The sequence below is a fragment of the Pezoporus wallicus genome, unplaced genomic scaffold (assembly GCF_028554395.1).
Source record: "Pezoporus wallicus isolate ANWC-B61680 ecotype Strahan unplaced genomic scaffold, APGP_CSIRO_Pwel_v1 scaffold_3294, whole genome shotgun sequence".
In the NCBI taxonomy this organism is placed as follows: Eukaryota; Metazoa; Chordata; class Aves; order Psittaciformes; family Psittacidae; genus Pezoporus; species Pezoporus wallicus.
In genome coordinates, this window is record NW_026635478.1 from 1,801,990 (window position 1) to 1,826,720 (window position 24,731).

Consider the following 24,731-nt stretch of genomic DNA (forward strand, 5'->3'; position numbering starts at 1 on the left):
CCAACAAGAAATACTGCAGTCACTGGCATAAAAAATGGCAACAGAAGTCCTAGGTTTAATTGAGGAGGTAAAGAATAAGCAAAAAAAATGCTGGTTATGTTTACTTAAAAACCTGAAAATCATTAATTGTTCAACTTCAAGGTTTCAGGGCTTGGAAGACAGGTACTCATCTACCTGCCTGTAAACACAGCTACACTCCACAGTGAGAAGAAAAAAAGCTAGAGGATAATGTTACAGAAAAGTAAAAGCTTTACATTCAGTGTACTGAACATAGAACAGAATAATGAGTATTGGCCTTAGAAGTAAAACGTTTGGTTTAAAGTCAAATCAGGCGAGTAAAGTGGAGTGGGGGTACAAGACTTTCAGGAATGCTGTAGATCCCTTAAGACTCAGACAACAAATAATAGATGATCTAAAAATGACTAATGATTGGTTAATAAGGATTAATAGATGCAATAAGTATGTGCACCTCCTTGCTGTAGGGAAATACTAATGGTATTTTGTATAAGAATGACAAGAAGTTTTTTTTTTTCCCTGATTCTGAGTTCACTTACACAGACTAGAAATTAAATGAACTTGGGAAATCAAAACTTCATTGGCAAAGGAAAGTGAAAGGGGTATCTCGGATCTACCAATTCTGAGGGTACACAAGGTGAAGACTTATTTGAAACCAGATCTCTGTAGAAACAGTTTTGCTACAGATTTCATGTCTAATATTCCTTTAAAGACAATCTTCTACGGAATAATTTTCTACTTAGCTTTAGGAAGCAGAAGCAGTGAAAATACATATTAGCTTTGAGGAAGTGCTTTTATTTTACCAGATGAAAATAATAAAACCACTCCTTCTATAAAGTTCCGCATGACCAGAGTAACAGCTGTATTCCAAGTCAAGATACAGATGTTGCAATTTTCAGTTACTTGCTGTTACTGCAAGTAAACACAAAGGGCGCAGCGGGGTATGTGACAAACAGGTGTGTTAGTATGCTGTACTTAAAAATGGGTTCAAACTTAAACAGGGAAGTTTAGATCGGATATAAGGAGGAAGTTCTTTACTGTAAGGGTGATGAGGCACTGGAATGGGTTGCCCAAGGAAGCTGTGAATGCTCCATCCCTGGTGGTGTTCAAAGCCAGGTTGGACAGAGCCTTGGGTGACATGGTTTAGTGTGAGGTGTCCCTGCCCATGGCAGGGGGGTTGGAACTAGATGATCTTAAGGTCCTTGCCAACCCAAACCATTCCATGGACTTGAGCTGACAGGTTCAGAGCAGAAACTTCTGTTTGGAATGCATTAATTACAATAGGTATAACTGATATCGTATATAACTAATATTTAATAATACTATTTTAATTAATAAATTAATATGATGTGCCACCAAGATGTCCCAGTGAAGAATAAGGACCGGGTGGGCTGTGCTGGATGCTTTTTACTCAGTACTGAACACACACCCCTGCCTCCAAGGTGACGATTTAAGACGTGGCCGGTACCACACTCGGTGCCACTCAAACCTGTCCTATAGCGGAGACCAGAATGGATTCGTCGCCCAACATGTGCCCGGCTCCACGCTTCCCCAGCAGTTTCCGGGGGGGGGGGGGGAGCTCGGTGCCAGTGCCCGTCTCCCCAGAAGCCCAAGCCGGGAAACCCGGCACCCCATCCAGGCACCCAGGCTCAGGCCGTGCCTCCGGCAGGCCCGCTCGGCAAGGCCAGACCCCCGCCAGGTCCTTGCCCGGGCGCGGCCATGCATGGCCTCAGGGCACGTCCCAACAAGCGAGAAAGGCCGCCGCCGCCGCCCGCCTGCTACTTTTCCCCTCCCGGCCACCGTAGCCGCCGGGGGACGCGGAGGCGCGCGGGGGCTGTTGGGTCGGGCTGTGAAGTTGGATCCGGCGCGGAAAGTCGGCCGCGAGGGAGGGCGCTCATTGGCCGGGAGTGTCCGGACTCCGTAGGGAACTGGGAGCAAGAGGCCCTGAGCCAATCGGGGTCCCAGGCGCCTGGTGCCGGGCCCGATCCCGATCCCTGCATCTGAAAAGGCGACGGGAAGGGAAGGAAGGGGCACGGGTTGGGCTTGGTGTCCGTCCTGCCAGGTGGGCAGCAGTGGCGGGGGATGATGGGCGTCCCGACGCGCCGCGGGGAGAGCGCAGAACGGAGGGAGGCCCGCCGTGGGGCCCGCCTTGGCAGGAGCAGGGCCGGGGCCGGGCGGTGTCGGTGCCGAGCGGCTCTCCCGCGGCCTCCGGGGCTGAAAGTGCTGAGCAGGGAGAGAAGCCTCATGCGAGGCTGGAGGAGCAGCGAGGGAGCGGAGCGTAGCTCCGCGGCTGATGTCTTGAGCAACGGCCGAGCGCGGGCGGTTGTGGGCGCTAGATTTGCCTCGGTAGCGTTGTCAGTGTTGTGTGCCATTCTCGGCAGTGAGAATTAGTGGCCTAAAGCTATGTAGAAACGTCCCTGGAACTTTAGGCTGAAAGGCAGTAATGCTCTCAAGTGAAGGAGAGTCTTATCTTTTAGTTCTTGTTTGTTGCTAGTTTAAAATTACTCAGAGTAAGAAGCTGAGCATAAACTTTACAGACCTGGAATCTGCTAACCTGGCTTCTTAACTCTGAAAATGGTGTCAGTCTAAACAGTCGTACATTGTTGATGATCTATTTGTTCTATAACGTTGTGTAAGATGCGTTGAAATGTGATTGTTGTGGCTGGTATTCTACTGTTAAAAGTTTAGTTTAAAGGGTTCTCGAATGCCTCCTTCACAGTGTGGTGAGACGAACGCCGCAGTGAGTCGTTTAGGTCCAAACTTGCAGCCTTCCCCTACAACAGCCGGTTTGATTCTAGCTTGTATATCTCCATCTACTGGTGGAAGATGAGGCTTCGAACTACTCACGGCTTCGTGACTGACAGCTGTAAACTGCGGAGATATAGCATCATTCGAGTCTCTTGGTGATGCCCCGGAGGGAATGGCTTTCCCTTTGTGAAAAAGAAAGCATACTTTTTTTTCAAGAATTCAAGTAACAAGAGTGTGTAGTGTCTGCTGCTTTCAGCAGTATACTCAGCTGAATTGTAGTAATAATGTAATTCCAAATAAATGCCCGTGTTATCAAGAAAATAGCATTAGATGGTATAGATTAAAATATTTTTGACTTCTAAAGTTGCTTGTTGCATATTTTACTTTATATACATGTGCATTTAATTTTTTAATTTATTTTTGCAAAACCAGGTGCAGCCATGCAAGAAAGCATACGTTTTGCTTCATCAGGAGATGACATTAAAATTTGGGATTCCTTATCTCTAACTGTGGTGGAGCAGTTCAACCCACATACCCCCACACATCCAGTCAGCTCGCTGTGTTGGGCCAGCAATAGTATCCTTTACAGTTTGAACCGTAGTTTTGTGGGTGTTCTGCAAAATCTCAGTAATTTATTTATTTATTACATTTGTTAATGTGTCTGCGAATCACAGGCCTGATGCAGTTTTGAAGTCTTGTATGAAAAGATTTGTGTATATTGTCAAGAAAATTTTGTGGCTCTCTGTGTTGAAGTGATGTACAAAATCAGCTCATGCTGGTAAATGCTTCTGAAGAAGTTTCTCTTCCTTTAGGAGGCTAACACTTTTTTAATGATTATGATATGCTTGAATTGCCTAACAACTGTAAAGCTTACTCATTTGTTTCTTCAATAGCTGATTACAATATTCACTTTCAACACAGTGCTTAATTTACTGACCAGGTTGAACAAAGCAATTAATAGTGTAATAAAATTCTATTTATAGTGTAGAGAGGAAAATTGTAATGAAAGATTCTGTTTGTTTGTTTGTTCTTGAACAGCTTCTCATTGATTCTGATAGGCTTTGATAGCATATACTTACCATTTACTCTGTAGGCACTGGTTTTCTTTGTGCTGTTTGTAGCATTTACAGAGGAAGCCCAAACATGATGTGAAGGAAAACATTCATAGAATGGTAGTTATTTATGCTGAGAATGGATCTGGTCCATTCAGACCTTTCACCTCAGCCTTGGAGGCCTATTACAGGATGATGATGGGTGCCAGGTGAATATATGAGTAATGCAAATGGTGTACTGTCAGCTGAACAGCTTGTATGGCTGTCATGGGAAAAGGTGGTGATGCCTGATCTTGATGTAAAAGGAAGGCAGGATGCTGGCACATAAACAGTTAAGTCCTGCAAGTTATGAATATCTATCCTCTTAAGTCTGCAAGTAAATGGATGGATAAGGAAAAAAGTTAGAACAATCAGAGCTCAAATGAATGTTTTGGCTATGGAGCTTGCAGAGAAATTGAAGCATAGAGGCAATGCTTTTATATATACTTATACGTGTTTAATAAATTTTAGCTATAGACTGTCTTCTTATCCTTTTTTCTGCCTAGTCTCCCCTCCATCCCCTAAAACTGAAGTTTCTTACTCTGTATGCTTTTGAATGTTTGTTAATTTGTTAGGGGTAAAGCACTGATTTTGGTTCTGTAAAATTCTGTAAGCTAAAACGGTGCCTTAAAATGCTGAAAGCAATAGGAAGCACTGATCTGCCTGCCAGTTCTTTGGTGTTAAATCCAGCTAATTAACCTGCATGTTCTTAAATAAGCAAATATCAAATCACTATGGGCATTGGCCTGGAGGCATACAGGGAACAGATCTAAATGATTACTTGATTTGTTTGGTGTGGGTTCGGGGCAGATTCCATGCTCTGCAGTTGAAGGCTTTTCTTACTACTTTGAGGTGCTTGGTATTGTAAAAGGTTCTTTTGGGGGTTTTGTTTTTCTTCCCTCAGTACAGGGGGAGACAAATTAACAAACATGCATTGTAGTTTAGAAACTATATGGTTTGTCACAAACAGGGCTGTTCCTTAAATCCATACTCTGCTAGACATTCCTCTGGACTCTAGTGATAAATGGGACTCTTACTTGGGGGTGGTAGGGAAACAAAAATGTAGGCTGATTAAGCTGTCTTAGTGGTTAAGAGCTCCTAAATAATGTCTGTCAAATATTTCTCTTCTCTCTGAAAGAAATTGCTCTGCCTTATACTGGGAAGTAAGGGCTGTAGTTAATGCAAGAGCTTCTTAATGAAAGCTTGGAAAATAGCCTTATGTTTCTTATTTCTAGGTCCCTTCAAGGTACAGTACCTAGACTGTTTAACCAATCTGTCTTCTGTTTAGTAAGGGAAACTTGCTGTTGCTTATATTAATCACCAGTATAACACAATTATGGTCCTTAACTTGTGACTAAGATAGATACCTGGCCACTGCTTCTGCTGCTGGTGATAAAATAGTTGTTTCAAGCTGTAAAAGCAAACCTGTTCCACTCTTTGAAATAGCCGAAGGAGTAAGTATGAGTTATGCGGTTCCCTGTTTTTTTATTCCCCACTCCACCTTTTGTTCTGTTTGTATTGCATCTGACTGTTGGGATCAATTTAATTTTAGTATTGTTAGAGTTATGACACATGTAAAAACATCTCCTTGTGTATAGTCAAATACATACGAACAGGGGAGAGTAGTGGTTCTACAATAGCATGTGATGCTTGTATAGCTTTATGTTAGGGGAATTGGCCTTCTGAGCTCCAGTGTGATAGCACAAGACAGCCAGTGGTCCAAACTTGATCTAATGTGTAGGTGACTGCAGAGCTCAAGTTTGAACTGCATTTTCCAACTTGAATTGTCAGTATTACGTATGCCTGTGAATTGTACATTGAAAAACATGAGTCTATGCAAAGGTTGTTCTAAGGGTGTACATGTGCCAGCTTTTGAAAATACATGAAATTCTGTTACGGTGTTTTTTTTTTTCCCCCTGTTAAATGGAAGTGTGGCACTAAAAATTCTTCAGAAAGGTGGACTTAGTTTTAGGAGAGTATCTTGACTGGTTACTTTATTGACTTGATAGTGCTCTAAACCATTCTAATTATTCTCTTTGGATAGCTATTCTAATGCTAATTTGGACTGGAAACTTTCTGAAAAGATGTTCAAACCTGACCTTAAGGTTGCTGAAGCATAGGCTTTCACAAGTGGAGTGTTTGTCCAGGAGATTTCGTTAAATCTGATCTGTTACTAATGGAATCATTTCCAATTTTTCCATGTCAATAATTAGATGGACTTGTGTTTTCTTTGTTCAAATCTCAGGAACTTAAAAGTGAATTTTCAACATGATAGAACTGCATAATAATTTGTCCTCTATCTAGGTCTATCATTAAGATTGACATTTTTTCCGAAAGCTGGTACTTCAGCTATTTTAAAAAGAATCGCTTTATCAAATTATGAGGTTTGCTGCTATAATATTCTTTGTAATGTTTAGGGAATGTGAAGTACATGACTTAGACAACGTTTTGATTTTCTTTTAAGGAGGCATTTTTTTTTTTTGAACTTAGCATTTTCTTTTTAAAGACACTATTGGAGTGGAAGCCTTATGATTGCACTTTAGGGGGCTGTAATTTAAAGGGAAAATGAATATTGATGGAAAAGGTGCTAAAAAATTGAAACAGGAAAGTAAGAGTTTACGAATTAATTTATTTAGATCTTAAAGTATATTAAACTTATGTCCAAACTGGACTGCATTTTAAATGCTTTTTGATGGGAAATGGCTGTAGTGTACCAGTAGCACTGTTGGTCAGTGGGACTATTTGTGTTAATGAAGAAGAAAACACAAATCACTGTGCAAATCACTTGATAAACCCCTTAATTATCCTTAACATACTTTTTTTTTTTTTTTCCTTCTCTGTCAGGCAAGCCAGACATGTGTAAGCTTAAATACTAGTTCTTCATATATTGTAAGTGGAGGCCTTGATAACACAGTTAATATCTGGGATCTGAAATCCAGAAAGGTTTACCGTAGCCTTAAGGTAAGTTTGGCTGAGGAAGCACTGTAGCTTTCATAACTTCAGGTTTTCCTGCCAGCTGTAAAACATATGCTTTCTCTAAGTCATGTATCTGGGAGATCAAGTTCATAGATGAGAGCAAGCACCCATTAAATGTCTTGTTCAATTTTGTGTTCTTAGAGAATCACAGAATGGTTTGGGTTGGGAGGGACCTTAAAGATCATCTAATTCCAAGCCCCCTGCCAAGGACAGGAACACCTTCCACTAGACCAGGTTGCTGTAAGCCCCATCTAACCTGGCCTTGAACACTGCCAAGGAAGGGATAGCCACAGCTTCTCTGGGCACCCTGTTTCAGTGCCTCACCACTCTCACAATAAAGAATTTCTTCCTTATATCTAACCTACATCTCTCCTGTTTAAGTTCTTTATGTGCTGTAAATACTAAGCTTAATTTAACAATTTTAAGAATCGGCTTTTTATTTTTGGAGTTTTGTGTTGATATTCTCTGATGGGGATCTTTTCCAAGGGCAGCATTTCAGGTAATTGCTGTTTCTGGTATATCAAACCAGACAACACTTTTGTATTGGTAGAATACAGTAGTAGAACTAATGTTATGCAAAACTGGGACATGGTTGTCAACTTCTAACTGGTCCAGTATGAATTCTTTAAAACCTTGTTATGATGCCCAACTTGGGAAGGTCTAGTATATTTCCATGATGCCTTCAGTAGATGATTTGCTCTCCCTGTTAAAAGAGGCTATAATACTTCAGCTTTGATTTCTTCTTCTTGGTTTTTTTTTTTTTTTTTTTTCCCCCGGACTTTTAAAGTTACAGTTTGAAACAAAGCTACTAACTAGCTAATACAATAGTTTAAAAATCTCCTTCTCCTTTTTGGGCTAAAAGTACTTGATTGTCTTCCCCTGTGTATTCAGTAAACATGGTGTCATCATTGCAAATGACTGTATTGAAAAACTTTTTGGTAAATACGGAATCATAGAATCGTTAGGGTTGGAAAGGACCTTAAGATCATCTAGTTCCAACCCCCCTGCCATGGGCAGGGACACCTCACACTAAACCATCTCACCACAGGCTTTGTCCAGCCTAGCCTTGAAAATATGTGTGTTAATACTAAAAAGTGATGGAAGGGAAAGCTGGCAGTAGTACACCAGATTAACAGAAAATTTATTCAGATATCGCTGGTTTCTGGAAGAATTTACTTTTATAATAACATTAATGACATGTCATAGATATCTTTGTGGTTGTCCTATTGAAGTATCATATATAATTACAGCATCATCTTTACTGATTTATTAAAACAATCTTCTGGAAACAAACAGTGGTTAAAATGTAATGGTTGATCTTCAGTACGCTCTGCTGCTGTTTCCTGGGATATTCCATAATAACTCTTAATCTTTTTAAATGTTACAGATTATCAGAAAAAAATTTTTCTGCAAAAGCACAGATTAGGAAGAAATACGGTTATCCTGAATGTCTTTAACCATCTCCTTCTAACCTTGCTCCCCCACAGGATCATAAACGTGAAGTCACGTGTATTACATATAACTGGAATGACAGTTACATTGCCTCTGGATCTTTGAGTGGTGAAATTATCCTACACAGTGTTACCACCAATTTATCAAGTACTCCCTTTGGTTATGGCAGCCATCAGGTAGGCTATCTGTATTAAGTTCTTTTCAGGTATGAAGCCTTAATTCACAGTGTTTAGAAATTGAAAGTACATATCAAGAGCTTTTGAGTTTTGTTAATCTGTTTCCTTTTAATTTTCAAGAGTGCACTTAAGGAAAGGAAAAGCCAGACCATTGTGTGTATTCTAGTCTTCAGTTATAGTCAACATTGAAATGCAAATTTCTCAAGTATCTTTACTTATATATAGGTTACAACAAAGTTTACTTTGTAGACTCTGGTTCCCCAAGAACAAACTTCTGCATATGTTAGAACGGAATGGAAAACAGTTGGCTTTACAAACCGAAGCAGGATTTCAGTGCACGACTTGATATATGTTGTTGCAAAGAACAGCGATCACATAGCTTGGGTTCTGACTTACCCAAAATAATAAGATCTACAACTAAACAGAGACATCTGTATAGTAGAGATGAATCTAAGCCTGTGTTTGGAAATAATAAATTCATTTAATTTGGAGATCAAAATTGCACAGATGCTCAAGGAGAAAAGCAATGAGATTTTGTATTACCTACTTAGGTGTTTAAGTAAGATTTTGGTAAGTAATTTGAAGGAAAACTGTACAAAAGATAAACACAAAGCATGTGTACTACTTAAGGGCTTTGGTAGGGTTTTACACTGCAATTTCTTTCTGCAGGCTCAAAAGATACTGGAGAATTATTGGATGTCATTAGGGGAATTCCCTTGATGTAAGAGCACCTGTGGTAGTAAATGAGCTGTGTTGTCCCATCAGAAGTTCCAGTGCGTGTTCGTAGTCTGAATGTTGTCTTAGGCACAGCCAAATATTTATGTTCTAGGCATACTTTTTTTTTTTTTTTTTTTTTTTAATTACCAAGTCATTTTTACAGAGGTAGGAGCTGCCTAGGGGATGCAGAAACATCGCTTTGGTCCTAAACCTGACCTTTAATGTTGCAGGGAATACTGAAGTTTTGATTTACTCATTTTCTGTTACTGCAACAGCTTTTTTGGTCCTCGATTACAGCTAGAGTGTGAAGTTAAATTTGTCTTCTGTCTAGCATGAACAGTATTAACTTGGTGAAAAATCTCTTACAACTTTATAGCATCGCGGGAATTGCGGTATACTTTCTGTTGAAAAATCTCTGTTAAATTCAAACTCTCTGCTTTTAGGTGCTGCAGTGTCTGATCCATCACCAGTCTCATACTTACATTGAAGCAAAATTGTACTTCATACTTGGTTTGATCTTAAAAATCCATCTGTGTAGTCAGCTCATTTTTCTGATTGGATTGTTATAATCTCATGAAATATGTGAAGAGGAGGCAGGAGCTATAGGGAAATCCATGGTGGGATTACGTGGCTGAGATGAGTATCCAGAGCAGGGACTATGCTGCTAGTTAATTGGAAAATTAAGAAATTCTTATGAGGATGATTTACATCAACCTGTTTGATATATTTGACTCTTTCCACCAAAAAGTGATTAGGAGTAAGTGATGCAATGAATAGCTATTTTGGTAGATGAGATCAAGAGGCCTGCTGCAAAGCTGAGTGACCTTTAAGATGGATAAAGATATTTGAAGTTTTAAATCAAAGTAATTGCAAGCACAGAGCTACTGTTCACTTCTGAAAGGGTCTATAACATTTTCTAAAGGGGGGCAGTTCTTTGATTGCAGTCTTAATTTAAAATGGAATTGAGCTGTAATTCTGTAATGAGATGGCTACTTAGATGTCCCAGTTTATCAGCTTATTTTACATCCTAAAAATTATCTTTCTTCTTATGTGCAAAAATAGCTTTATTTTTTGTTTGGGGGTTTAATTGGTACTTGTAAAGAATTTCAGGGTTAATTGTGCACTGAAGCAAATATCTAAGACTAGTGTAATTCTGTTAGATTTAAAAAGCCTTTACTTGATTTATAGTTCAGGGGCCCAATTTTCTAAGAGTAATCTTGAATAGATACCCAGTGTATTGTCCTGTTTGATCCTGGCACTAGCTGTCTGGCTTAGTAGGGTTCACCTCTCCCTAGTAACTTTTATTTACAATTGGGGAATGTGGGGTCAAACTGACCTTACAAAATTTAGCTTGTCTTGTGTTTGTGTTACCATGATGGAATGTAGTTTCCTTGCCAGTTAATTTCTGATATTGGATAGACTCTAAAAGCAGTAGAATAGCCCAAGGTTGCAGTGCTTTCTGTGACTTTAACCAATTTTCTTTTCATATGAGCATTGGCCTATATTCTCTTAACTGATTTTGATTTAGAAACACCTTTGTGCTTTATTAGAGTTGAGTTCTTGCACGGAGTTGTTTGCAAATCCTGTAATTTGTCTTTGCTGTTGGTATTTATTTAGACTACCAGATTCTTATCTGCTTGCTGTTGTGAGGATGAATTAAGGTTTGTTTCAAAACATGTTTGCTCAAGTCTTCACTGCCTGGTGGTATTCTCCTAGCAACAGGATTTAGTTCAGTTGTTTGAACAGCTGGCTAATTTGTAAAGAAGTGTGATGAGTTTTGGTCACTCCATGCAGTGAAAATAGTTTTAAAAGCTGAAGACTATCAACTGTATTTACCTCTGCTTTCTCACTTACAAGGCTCAGTAAGGTATAAAGGAGATTAAGAAACTATCCTGTCTTTAAATAAGGTAATTAATGATGCTAGACCACTTGGTTTAGCTTTGGGCTTTTTGCTTGTTTCCCAGTGGTGAAAAAGTTCTTCTCAGCAATGGGCCAACTCTTTTCTGAAGTGCACTGTTCCTCATTTGGCTGTTTTATTGTGAAGCTTAAAGATAAAACTTCAAATTAATTGACTTGCTTTTGGGAGATGAAATGTTTTGGCTTTATCTTGTCAAGCAGCCTTTCAGAGATGAGGTTTTTTTCATGCCGCCTTTCAGCTGTCAGGGCAGGAGTTTGAAACTTCGACATGTAGCATAGTCAGGGATGCATTTGACTGTCTTGTAGAAGTGTATTCAAATTTAAGCACCTCTGTTCCATGAGTCTGATCTAGAAATTGCATTGTTGCGAGTGAAGTTTGTTGCTAACCTAATTCAGTGAAAGTGAGGAGTAAATAGGAGCTTCCTCACATCTCCTTCATCGGCAACCTGAAATTAAACTTTTAAGCTGTTCTGAGGAAACACCATGACTTCAATGGAAAGTGGGGAACAGAGGTAATATGGAGAAGAATGTATATGAAAGAGAATGGAGAACTTGCCTTGGGCCTGTGAGATTAAAAGGGAAAATGAGAAAAGGAAATGGGAGACTTGGCAGGATAGTAAGGGAGGCTTGAGGAAAGCTGGAGAAAGTAATCTTGGTGGGCAGGAGGATGGAGGAGTGAGAAAATGGAACATGAGCAAATGCCAGAGGCAGTAAGGAAGGTATTTGGAGCTGAAGAATTTAGAGAACTGTGAGGGACAGGCATGTTTGTCATGTAAATCATGTATATAATTGAAGATGTTATTCCCGAGTCACTCAGTCTTTCCTTTTTTAATGTAAACAAACTGAAAATGCTAATAAAAATGTCTCCATGTCCAGTGGAGGACCATATTGATTATAAATAGTCATCTTCTGTCTTACTTGAATATGCAGTTGAGGGTGCTGCTTTGTGGAGCAAATAGGCTTCCAGTGAGACATGCAATACAAGTGCTAGTTTGGAGGCATGTGAGCCAACACATCTCCATTAAAATGAAGTTAAAGAGAGAAATAGGATAAAATCCAGTACAATTCATTGTGGTATGGTCTATACTGAAATAATATAATAGCTTTCTGAGAGCATTTTCAGACAAATAAAATGTAACATCTCTCATCCAGCTGGACTTGAGTAGAGCCTTATTTCAGTGCCTTGTGAGAAGAAGAGGATGTAGGTTAGAAAACGATCGAGAAGGGGTAAGAAATAGGCTGTAGGAAAGAAGACAGTATGTAATATTGAAAGAAAATATTTGTTAGGTTGCAGCAGCTAATCTTGTTTAATGTTTTCAGCAATGGCTATGACAGAGAAGTAGAGCTCTGATGAGACACAGTTGGAAGATATTGTCCGTAAGAGAGGATAGTGGCAGTGCCCATAAAGGATTGAAATAATATACATGGGAACAAATATCCCAGGATAAAAATTGAGACATCCCCACTGAGGCCTTTCTTATTAGACTAGGATTTGAAAAGTCCCAAGAGAAAGAAGGGCTCGGGCTGCTTGATCATAAAATGGCAGTGAGCAGCCAGAACAGACTGAATCACAACAAAGAAAATGCAATCTAGGATATGTTGGGATAGGTATTTACAGTACAAAATGGAGGAAGTGTTACTGCCTTTGCTAAGGCAATAGCAAAATGTTTTGAGGATCGTACAAGATTTGGGTTGTCCATATGCAAGAAAGATACAAACTATGAGAGCTGCAAAGAGACTGATGGTACTGAAAAAGTCTTTGGAGGCTGTATCTTGCATATTGCATATAGTGGAATAAAGCCTGAAAGAAGGTGAGGTATCGATGTTTATTAAAACAGGAAAAAGCAGCACTGGGGAGTTTGGAAGCAATTTAAGTGTAAGGGCATTATTGGCACAGGAGTGAATTGGTGCAAATGGATCATAAATTAATCTGGAAATTAAGTATTGTAAGTTAGTATTAGAGCAGTGAGTTTCTGAAATATCCTCTGAACCTATATGGTGTAAACAAAATGCTTGCCTGCTTCTGAAAGGCAAGTTAAGGTCCTGAATTACATGGTTCTGGGATAGCAAGGCTGCATTGATAAAACATGCAAAAGTCTGTTCTTCTGCAGGATCTACATGCGTAACTCTGGAGTCTGTCTTACCTAATTGGCTTACATCAAATACTTAAAATCAGTGGAAGGGAATTAAGTTTAACGTTCTTTACAGGCGACTAATCAGTAAAATAATGTAGCTTTACACTGCACTGATTTTAGATGTGGTGTGGGTTATTTTGTAGTGTGTGTGATGGCATGATACTTGATGAAAAATCAAGAAACTTTTCTAGAAGTTTGTGGTTTTGGTTTTTTTTTTAACCTTGTCATTCGTTTTGCTGATCAGCTCATATGGTACCCCATACTGGTACATGGGAAAAAAAATATCTGCCCCTCTAATAGCAAAAGTGGCATAGTAATGAAAAATGATTTTTTTTCTTTTAAAAACACATTTTATTTTTCAGCGTGGCCAGCCATTCTAGACTACTTTAACTTAGTGTAGCATCTGTATTTCTAATGTGTTTGTGTGTTTAGAAAATAATCTAGTATGGTGTTGATAGTTATTGCACTTCATTTTTTATGTCTATTTTACAGCCTGTTCGACACTTGAAATATTCATCCTTTAAGAAATCCTTGCTGGGCAGTGTTTCTGACAGTGGAAATGTAACTCTATGGGATGTAAATAGCCAGAACCCATATCATAATTTTGAAAATGCTCATAAAGCACCAGCTTCAGAAATCTGCTTTTCTCCAGTTAATAAGCTGCTGCTTGTAACTGTAGGTTTGGATAAAAGAATTATTCTCTATGACACCTCAAGTAAAAAGTGAGTATTTTAAACTCCTTTTGATTTTGGAAGGATCCTTATTTATTTCTTGTGAAATGAAAAGGCATGCCAAACTATGAAATGAAACATTTAATTCAGACCATATTCAGAATGGTTGAAGTGGTTGGCATACTGCTACTGGAGAACCTGTCCCATAGTCCATTTTGCTTTTTTATTTAAAAACCAAACAGACACCCCCCCCAAATAAACAACTAAAAAAATCCCAAGGCATGTGGCAACTAATTGAGGTGCTACATACAAGTGACTGCTCTGCAGTGCTTGTGTGGCGGCTTTTCTTGTTGATGCAGAACAATTAGCTTCTCTAAGGGGCAGTACAGCTTGTGAGGACCTTCGTGCCCCTTCATGCCCTTGAGCTTAGTTTGTCTGCTTTTCTGCTTCATAATAGAAGACACAACTGTGGTACACAGAGCTGCTGAGATAGCAATCCTTAAATATTATGAAGTCATAGAACCTCTTCCAGTGTCTCACCACTCTCACAGTGAATAATTATTCCCTTAAATATGGTAGAGTATTGGTTTGAAAAGAAGGAAACATGGGGCATAGGTGATGGGACTGTGTAATAAGAGGGTAGGACAAAGGGCTTCATGGTTCTGGTGTGAGCTGTGCTTTCACTCCGGCTGAATAAAAGCAGGAGTCTGGCTTCTAGGCAAACTAGAACCTGAAGTTGTTCCTAGAGTTGCGAGAAGGTTAGAGAATACAGGCTTGGGAAGCTAAAGGATGTACAATGTATGATTGCTACTTAAAATTATGACAGTCAATCATGTTGGTGTCAGCTGCTGTTATGAAGGCAGTTTGATCCTGTCCTGGTGGAATTTGGGGGGGGGTACACGCAGTCTTTGATTTGTTAAGCAGGAATGTGTAGTATAAGCCTAATCCACTGTTCCGTAAGGTATTTCCCTGAATTTACTTGGCACTAGAGAAGTGGAACTACGGACCCGTAGCTGAATTATGAAGTTATATTTTTAGATACTCTGTTTTGAGGTCTAACTTCTGAACTCTAAAAGCTTCTTTATCCTGTCCTTTCTCCTATTTGAAGGTTACTGACAACAATAGTAGCTGATTTTCCTCTGACAACAGTAGACTTCATGCCTGATGGTACTACTTTGGCTATAGGATGTTCCCGGGGAAAAATCTGCCAGTATGACTTAAGACAACTGACATTACCAGTGAAAACAGTTGTCGCTCACAAAGGCTGTGTGAAATGCATACGTCTTCAGTTCAGTAGCACTTTTTCCAAGGTAAAAAAACTTTCCTTTTTATCAGTCAATACGTAGATTGATGAATGTTAAGCATAAGTTTAAATTCTAAAAGAAAATGTTAGCATTCCATTTGTAAGCATTAATGATGCCAACAAAAGTGGTTCACACCAAGGCAGAAATTGTAAACTGCTTGGTCTTCAGTGCCATTTTAAGTTTTTTTTTAATTTGGAATTCCCCCCCACCCCACTCTGTTTTCACTGAGTGAAACTTTAGTCTTGAATTTGCTGGTGTGAATATGCTGCCATTGCAGATTGGTTTGTGGCACCTTAGACTCATTCGTGGGCAGTAGTAGAAAGGTCTGTGGTGGCCCTTCCACTTAAGAGGAAGACACGCAGCTCCCTGTCTTCAGGTATTTTGCATGGTCTTTTGCAGGTGTAAATACATAGTAAGGTTGATTAAATAATAGAGAAGGCTTAAGAGGTTCTTCCAAGACTTAATTAGGCTCTACTGTAGCCAGAAATCCCACTGCCCATGCAGTGGAGACAGGGAGAACCTTTGAAGGGGGTTCTTTATTTCTAGGACAGTTACTGCTAGTGGTTGACTGTTTGTCCTGGGTTCAGCCATAACAGTTAGTTTTCTTCTTATTAGCTGGTGCAGTGTTGTGTTTTTGACTTCAGTTTGCGAACAGTGCTGATAACACACAGATGTTTTCAGTTGTTGCTCAGTAATGCTTACCCTAATCAAGGACTTTTCAGTCTCATGCTCTGCCAGCAAGGAGGGGCACAGGTAGCTGGGAGGAAGCAGAGAGATCCAAACTAGCCAAAGGGTTATTCCATGCCATAGCACGTCATGCCCAGTATAGAAACTGGGGGGAGTTACCCAGAAGGCCCAGATCGCTGCTCAAGTAGGGCTGGGTATTGGTTGGTGGGTGGTGAGCAATTGTGTTGTGCATAACTTGTTTATTGGGTTGTGTTTTTTTATTATTATTTTTCCCCTCTTAAGTTTTATATTCTTCCCCATTGTTATTTCCCTTATTATTATTGCTGGTGGTAGTAGTAGTTTTGTATTATACCTTAGTTACTGGTATCAGCCCATGAGATTTACATTCTTTCAATTCTCCTCCCCATCCTGTTGGGAGCAGTGTGAGGAGAAGGATGGGGGGGTGAGCAAGTAGCTGCATGGTTTTGAGTTGCCAGCTGGGCTTAAACCACAACACTGTTCCTTTGCAATTTAGAGCCCTTAATAATGTAATCTGTTTTTTTGTTGTTGGTTTTTTTTTTGTTGTTTTTTTTTTTTACCTCTTATCCCTAAACCTAGGATCAAAATTGGCTCATGCCAGGACACTGCATTGTTGATACCTTAAGTTCTGTTGCTATTCTTTTGCAGTTCCACATAGTATTCAAGTAATAATACAGATGTTTCCCATGTTCTTTGAAATAACGTTAAGATACTTTTTAAAATATTTGTAAAGGCATATCTCCTAGGCAACCTTTGCAACTTGAACTGAGGGTTGGGTTTGTTTTTTTTTTTTTTTTTTTAGTATTTTGAAGGAGAAATACTCGCTTATATTTTTACTTTTAGGTGAAGGAATAATAACTTTATTCTATTTTTTTTTTTTTTCAGTCTAACCTTACGAGTTCTTCAAATAAACCTGTATCCAAAAAAGTAGAAGTCAAAGCTGGTACTAATCTTGGAGGAGTTCAAAGTACTGGCATAAAAAACGTTGCCTCTCAGGCGTCAGCAACAGTTTCATCTGTGACACTGCCAAAAGAGAATAAGGGAGGAGAGGTTCTTCAGGAGAAAACAGGTAGTGTCCTCTTCCTGCTCTTACAATAATATTAGGCATAATGTAGAAGGTGGAAGGAGTATTTTGTACCTTGACCATTACAGTATACAAATTTCATTGTGGGAAGGGCATTTGTTTGAAGGAACTGCATGTGCATCTGCTCCTTTTTTCTCTCCTGCTGGGTTAGACACACTAGGAGACTGTGGGAAGTGAATTGGGAGCTACTTCAAGCTTTAGACATGTGAAGTCTAGAATTCTGGACTTGAAGGAGAAAACTATGGTAATATTGTGGGGCTCTTTTGTAAACAAAATCTACAGGAAGTCAGAATGCATACATGATGTATTTTTTGATGTCCTTTTTTTTTGTATGGAATGCAGAGCTAATGAATTGTAATTCTATTAATAAGCAGGAGTAACAGGCCTTATCTAAAAAAGTCAACCAAACAAAGCACAGGGAAAAAGAAACCTAGTCTAAAAATCCAAGTGAGAACTGAACTGTATTTTTGTGTGAGGCATGACTCCAATATCACATGGTAGGAAAGATGTTAAATATAGCTGCAAGTATGATTAGTTGTATAACCGTACTTGCTATTTATGCTTCTGAAATTAACAAGTTCTTTACAAGAATTCTGAGCATTATTCAAAATTTCTGCCACTGTGTGAAATGTATTCTTAAAATTTTATTGAGTTCAGGAGTTCTGAATTCAATTCTGGTCATATCATTACACTGTTAGTTTGATTATTGGAAAAAGAAAGTCTTCAAACCATTTTAATGCAACAACACTTTTCCCCTCCTCTTTAAGGGAAATACATTTAGCAACAGTAACTAGGCAATAAGCCACTGCAGTCCGTAGGGACTTGTATTAATGACTTCCCTTGGGTATGCAGTGAAGTACGAAGTGGAGTAGAATGCTTCCTATGTATACAAGGAGTGTTACTAATCAACATTACTGAACGGTGTGTAAAATTTGATTTCTGTTAAAATATATGTTTTCTTATCTTTCTTTGAAGATGTAATAGCTGTTACCCCTTATCAGGACCATGCGTAATATATAAATATTTTAAGAAAATAAAGGCTCACCAAGTAAAGCAGATATTTTTCATTGAACCGAGTGTTCACTAGAAGTAAAGACCTCTATATACTTCAGAAATGGAGACTTTATACTTAAAAATGGTAATGGATGAGGGATCACAAACTGTATTTGTTCTGTGGAAGCTCTTCTGGACCCTGATTATGGGCTCTAACTTTGGAGAAATAAGGGGCATTTGGTTAAGCAATTTGACAACATTTTTAAAACAAAAAAACAACTCTTCAGACAGCTGTAAAATATTTGTGGTAAAAAGACCCAGACTATTTATAAGTACAAAAGTATAAATGAAGTCAGAATGTGATGAGAAGTTTGGATGTACTTTGAGTTGGCTTCCCATAAAACTTCTATTTAACAGCTGTCCTCTGGTTTAGGCGCTTACTACGTCTAGATTTACTCGGTAAAAATATACAGAAGACATTTTGCCCTATTTTATGGTATGCTTTTTCCGTGTAGATCCTCTGTAGATGTTGGCACAGGTTGATAACTACACTTCTAGTTTAACTTCCTGTTTAACTTGCACTAGCAAGTGCAGTCCTACGTCACAACTGACGTATGTGAAGGTGTGGAAAATGTGACATATTAATGCATTTAAAAATGAAACCTTAAACCTGACTCAGGTTCCAGTTTATGTGAATACTTGGACATGCTTAATTGTAGTCATCCACAAAGTCACATTTTGATCACTTGAAAAAGTAGTATGGAGAGGAAGTATACATACATCTATACTACTTCTCTATGTATATAGAAAGGTTTTATGAACAATGGTTTGTTAATTTATTTTATTAAAGTAGGCACAAAATAAAGCTTTTGTATGTACAGGTGATTTATTTACAGGACATTTATTTATGTCTTGCATAGCACAAATGCTCTTTGACCAGTTCTTATCTTATACAAGCAAAATCTAGGCACTTTTTTGATTTAGCAGTTTGGTGATGACAGCATAGCTGCTTGCTTATTGTCCTGATCTGTCTTTCAAACATACTAAACTGCAAAAGTTATTTAGATGGTTATCTTAGCGGTTCAGTTCACTTCTCCATGTATTCCTCATGTAAAAACTGTAGTTTGAATAATTATTGAGCTTATTTTTGGACCTCAGATATGCTTCCATTCTTCCGATGACTGTCCCTTCTATCATGCATAGAAAAGCTAATTTTTTATTCCTTTCCTGATTGAATCAGGAATGGGGCTTGAGGGTGGATGAGGAAAGGTCTAGGAACAGGTTTCTTTTGTCTACAACTGTAACCTCACTCCAATTTGCTAGTATTAGGTACAAGCAGAGACTATCATAACATCAGGTAAACTTTAAAATAGATGTTTCATAGAATACCCTTTAGTATGCTTAACGGCCCCAGTGAAGCAAATTTCTTGTAGAATAAATTTAAATTTTGGTCATTTGATTGTGGTTACCTTCTTAGCAGAAGGTGCATTTGCCAGTTTTCATTTCACCTGATAGTCCATAAATTTGCTGCATCCATTATGTAGATTTATCTGAAAATGAATGTATTATTCAGTTTGGCAACTCTCCCTCTTAAAGAGGACAGGAATGTGACTATCTTATTTCTGTTAATAAGTATTGTAACTTTTAGTTATGTTCATCTTTGTTGCCAGCCCAAATGAGGAAGTTAAAGTTGACCCTCTAACTGGAATCTGTAGAAGGATCTAATGTGCATTTTGCACTTAGCAGGCATTGTGATTGCTGTGAGATTGTTTAGGGATAACTTGTTATCAATTACTAACTGACTGTTACTGTCTTTTTAAGGCTTTCCCCATAGTTGCAGCTTGGATGTGATTCCATCTAAAGAAACAGATCATGGGAAAAGTGCTGATAATATTAATGTCAGTCGAAGCAGTTTAGGAGATGTGTTTTCTCCAGTCAGAGATGGTGAGTTGTTAATACTGAAATTTGTGAAGCATCATTCATCTACATATATCATGACATCTTGACGTTGCGTGTTACCGGACACTGTACCTATTTGGTATTTGAATTTGTCTTTTGATTATGAACTCAATGCAATGATGTGAATATTGGTGTAGGCTTTGTTTAATAAATAATTTGTCTTGTGTTCTGATATTTTGTAGATATTATTGCAAACAAAGTGAATGAAGATCCTCAAGGAAAAGGAGATGGTAAATACACTTTCAGTACATTTTTCTTTGATAGTGATAGGCCTTTGAAGGCCTATGCTAATTATTACATGCTAATTTTGTTCCACCATTGAAAATAAGCAAACAATGAAAGCGGACACTGAAAAAACTGAACTTTTCTGTAAATTGGCTAACACAGTGAAGTGCTAAGACACAGCTTGTTAACAGGAAATTAAGAGTACTATCCTAAAGTGATTCTGGTTTTCCTTTATGCAGTTTATAGTGATATATAGAGGCTTCACTTGGTTTATTCCTTTCATACAGATAGTGACAGGATAAGTTGGATTTAAGGATTTAGTTTCTGTGGGTGCATTTTGGGTGATTTTATTGTTTTTTTTGTGGGTGTGCAGGTGTTTTAATTGTGGGATTGATTTAGCTGTGTGGTTGTTTCTTTTTGCACCTGTGTGTTTCACCATTCTCTCTTCATCTTAGGTGTGGAGTTTCAGTCCTACATTTTGGGTGTGGATTTTCTCCCACATCTCGCCACTGCCTTTCCGGCAAAAAGAAACCCTGTGGGCAGTAGTGCACAAGGAATACGGTCCAGCCCATTACATGCACTTGTAGGGTCTCCAATTAAAGAAGAAGAACATCCAGAGGCAGACACAAAGAAAATAAGTCTTGGAAAACAAGAATCTACAGAACTCTTAAAGCAGGTATGCTATTTTAATGCCTATATGTGATCTTTTTAGAAACTTCACAGAATACTATGACTTGAAGGAAAATTCTGTAATAGTGTCCCATCTAATCTTGTTTTGTGACTGTTCACACTAGTGACAGATCTGTAAAATGTTGTGCAGTCTGAGTGTGTTGGCCTTCAGCGGTGGAAGATAAATGTATGCTTCTCTTAAATAAGCTCAGGTTACAAGAATTTATATGAAACAAAACTGGGCTAGCCTGAAGAGTATTTTTATTTTTCTAGAAAATCATAGAATCATAGAATGATTTGGTTGGCAGGGGCCTTAAAGCTCATCTAGTTCTAACCCCCTGCCGCAGGCAGGGACACCTTCTACTAGAGCAGTTTGCTCAAAGCCCCATCCAACCTGGCCTTGAACACTGCCAGGGATGGGGCACGCGCAACTTCTCTGGGCAACCTGTGCCAGTGTCCCACCACCCTCATAGTGAAGAATTTTTTTCCTTATATCTAATCTAAATCTACCTTCTTCCAATTTAAAGCCATTTCTCCTTGTAAGAAGTCCCCCTCTAGATTTCTTATAGACCAAGAAGGTCTTGTAGATCAAGAATGACCACTAGTTGGTTGCTGACTAGTACGATTGTTGTTTATTAGGTCAATTCCACCCTCTTTTTTCCCTATCTGCATCTAAGATATCTTTGATATGCTTCTGCAGAGACCCTGCCTTCTTTTGTATCACTTTTGAGAAGTCTTGAGTTGGCTAGGAATGATGCTTATAGTATCTCCACAGAATGTTTGATATGAAAATTAAGAGGCCCCTGCCTTTTGTGCTCTTTTCTGTCTGTGTGCACTTGAGGCAATTTTGAATATTTTAGCAATCCATTTGTAAGATGTCTTGCTAGAAAACGAAAAGCATGTATTTGTGAGTAAGTTCTTAAAAACATTTGCAAGTGCATTTCTGAAAACGAAGTCTTCAAGCGCAATTAGGTAATTATAAGAAGTAGAGTTAGTATTTTTTATTGTTGCTTTTATTTTTAGGGTCAGCTTTCACAATCGAGTTCATCAAGTGCAGAATCTGTAACTTTAAGTCCCCCACCATCATTCACTGCTGTAAAGGCTCCTGAGACAAATGAGAGACTAGCGAAGAATACTCAGGCCCATCCTGCATACGATCTACCAGTAAATGGTACTACCTCAACAAGTAAGTGGATCATTTTGATTGTAAACTCATATGAAACCTGATAAAATGGCCTTAGCGTGAAAACAGAACATCCGATGTTGCTGCTTCTTTAAATCCAGTTAGACCTCCTAGAATATCTGTAGTTGGCTCTGAAAAGACTCAGTCTAAATCTATTTTTTTTATTAAGTAATATTTTAGATAAAATACTGACAAGCCTCAAGACAAATAAAAATTCTTGTACTTCATTACACTGATTTTTGTTTGTTTGTTTTAAACATTATTTATTTATGTTTAATTGTAAAGGTCCAAAGATAACATCACCAGTTGCTGCTGGAATTGCAAGTTCATTGTCAGAAAAAATAGTAGAAAATATTGGGAGTAGCAGACCAAATGCACCTCTGACATCATTCCAAATAAACTTCATTCAGAATATGATCCAAGAAACAATGGATGACCTCAGGTACTGGTATTCATGCAGGATATTTTTGTTTTCAGTGGCATGCTTTCTTTGTAAGATATTTGAGCGTCTGCTTTAAGAAATTTCTACTTTTATTAGAAAATGAAACCATTAAGAGCCCTAATCTCAGAAATCTAGCTTTGTTGACTGATTAAACTGCTGTCTCTGAAGGCAGTTAATGCATGGCTTTGCTAACATGTTTTCAGAATGAGTATCTGAATAATTTTTGGGTGGTAAATTTATCTGCATAACAAGGTCCTTACTGCCTTTATGAAACCTTGTGCTGATTTCTTTCCCTCCCCACTCATACCTGGTCCCAGCAGGAGAAATTTCTCTTAAATTTGACACTGTGAAGAGTTTGATCTAGGCAGTTGACTTGTACTGGCTATGACTGTTGTTAGCTTGGCGTGTATAAAGTAAAATACCGTGTGTATTTTTTACTGGTGAAGTTTTACATTTAACAATGTCTGTGTGGTAAGTGATGGTGTCAGATTACTTGGTGTTTGTAGGTACCTAACTAACATTCCACTTGTCATGAAAGAAGTCAAGTTAGCATGGATTTAGAGTGGAGTTTGAAGCAGGTAGAGCTGTTGAGGGAGCTGTATCTAGGGCACCATTGGCTAACACATGTTTTAAGGTGAAGTATGTTGACTGAGATGACGGAGGGAAAAAGGACTGCTGATGACGAAAAGCAATGCAAAATTAGCTTAGTAGGTCTGTGTGCTATAGCTGTTCTGTGTCTGCCAACAGACAGAAAATACATTGAATACTTTTAAATATCTTGAAATAAGAATATAGTATAGTAAAAATCCCGTGTTGACCTTTTGCAATTCTTCCCCCAGAGAAGCATGCCATAGAGATATTGTGAATTTGCAAGTGGAGATGATCAAGCAATTCCATGTGCAGTTGGTATGTATAAACAGCATGATGGGAAATACATTCACTTTTCCTTTTAGTAATACCAAGGCATGCCAGCTTCTCAAAATTGAAAATCAGTTTTGCTTATTACAAACAAGAAAGGGAGGATTGGATGTGAAGGAGGGAGAAACTGTAAACTGGAATCTGTTAAACTGTTTTATGCTGGATAAATAAAGGGAGCATATGCATTGGGTAGTTACTATGAATTCCATATTTCAGGAGTTATAAAAAGATAAAAGGGAGACAAATTCAGCTGTCATTTTGACAGGACTAAGGGCTGGAGTAAGGAAGACGGATGGAATTCAAATAGAAAGCTTACTTATAGGTACTGCATTGCGTACTGAACTATGTTCTTTAGCTTCACCTTTTTATGAATCTTTGTTCTTTTGATCTGCATTACAAAGACCTTGTCTGGGTACTGAACATTTTAATGGAATCTCTATTAGTAGATTCTCATCCAGAAGAAGTGCAAAATATCCTTTGATAAATTATTCACTAATATATAAATGATCAAAATACTGTATGTCAGTATAAAAAAAAAATAATCTTACTTTTCTTACCAAAATTTTTAAAGAACAGTGTTATCTATGTTATTTAATTTTCAAAAGGGATATGAAAACGGACAGGGTAAAATTGGAATAATTAACTATAGCTACTGATTGGGACTTTTTTCTTTTCTCTAGAATGAAATGCATGCTTTACTCGAAAGATATTCTGTAAATGAAAGCTTAGTAGCTGAAATTGAGAGACTACGAGAGGAAAACAGAAGACTGAGGACTCATTTCTGAAAGATTTACACTGATAATTTTATTAGCATGAACTCACTACAGGTGGTGTGTTGCTTATGACAGATCATCCATCATCACTGAAGTATTGTATGAAGACCTGCTATTATTTTGAACATGAGTCTTTCTTTCTAAATAAATGGTGCAAGATGCTACATGTAATTATAAAATTGTAATTGATAAACACTGTAAAAAGAATGTTTGCATACTCATGCTAACCACCTTGAAATACAGCCTTCTAACAGAAAAACTAAAAGGATAAGTACATTATCGGAGTTCTAGCAATATGTGAAGTGCCTTTTTACAAACAAAATCAAACCAGGACAGATGCCTTTTCTGTAAGAATTTTTGGCTATACCTACTTTTCTAGCTGCTTCTTTATTTTACTGTTGTCAGAAACAATCACTGTAGCTTGCCTTTCAGATACTTTTCTTGGAGAAAAAGGGGAGAGAAAGCTCATCTTCTGGGTGATACGGAGCCTTGTTTGTAAGGAGCTGGAAAGTACAGTATTTGGTTAACTTTATGCAACTGGCAACTTTTATCCTGAGTTAAACTAAAGCATGAAAATA

General features: G+C 38.3%; 1 protein-coding gene across 1 annotated transcript; it reads left to right on the forward strand.

Annotated features, from left to right (window-relative positions):
- The first annotated feature begins 3,123 nt into the window (after positions 1–3,123).
- NEDD1 (NEDD1 gamma-tubulin ring complex targeting factor) lies at positions 3,124–24,731 on the forward strand. The gene is made up of 14 exons (XM_057425157.1): positions 3,124–3,339; positions 5,214–5,308; positions 6,699–6,815; positions 8,318–8,458; positions 13,720–13,949; positions 15,007–15,208; positions 16,793–16,976; positions 19,806–19,928; positions 20,126–20,173; positions 20,624–20,844; positions 21,861–22,023; positions 22,306–22,462; positions 23,302–23,368; positions 24,061–24,731. Exons 1-14 carry the CDS (start codon positions 3,204–3,206, stop codon positions 24,163–24,165), a joined length of 1,989 nt encoding a protein of 662 aa, XP_057281140.1. The 5' UTR covers positions 3,124–3,203; the 3' UTR covers positions 24,166–24,731.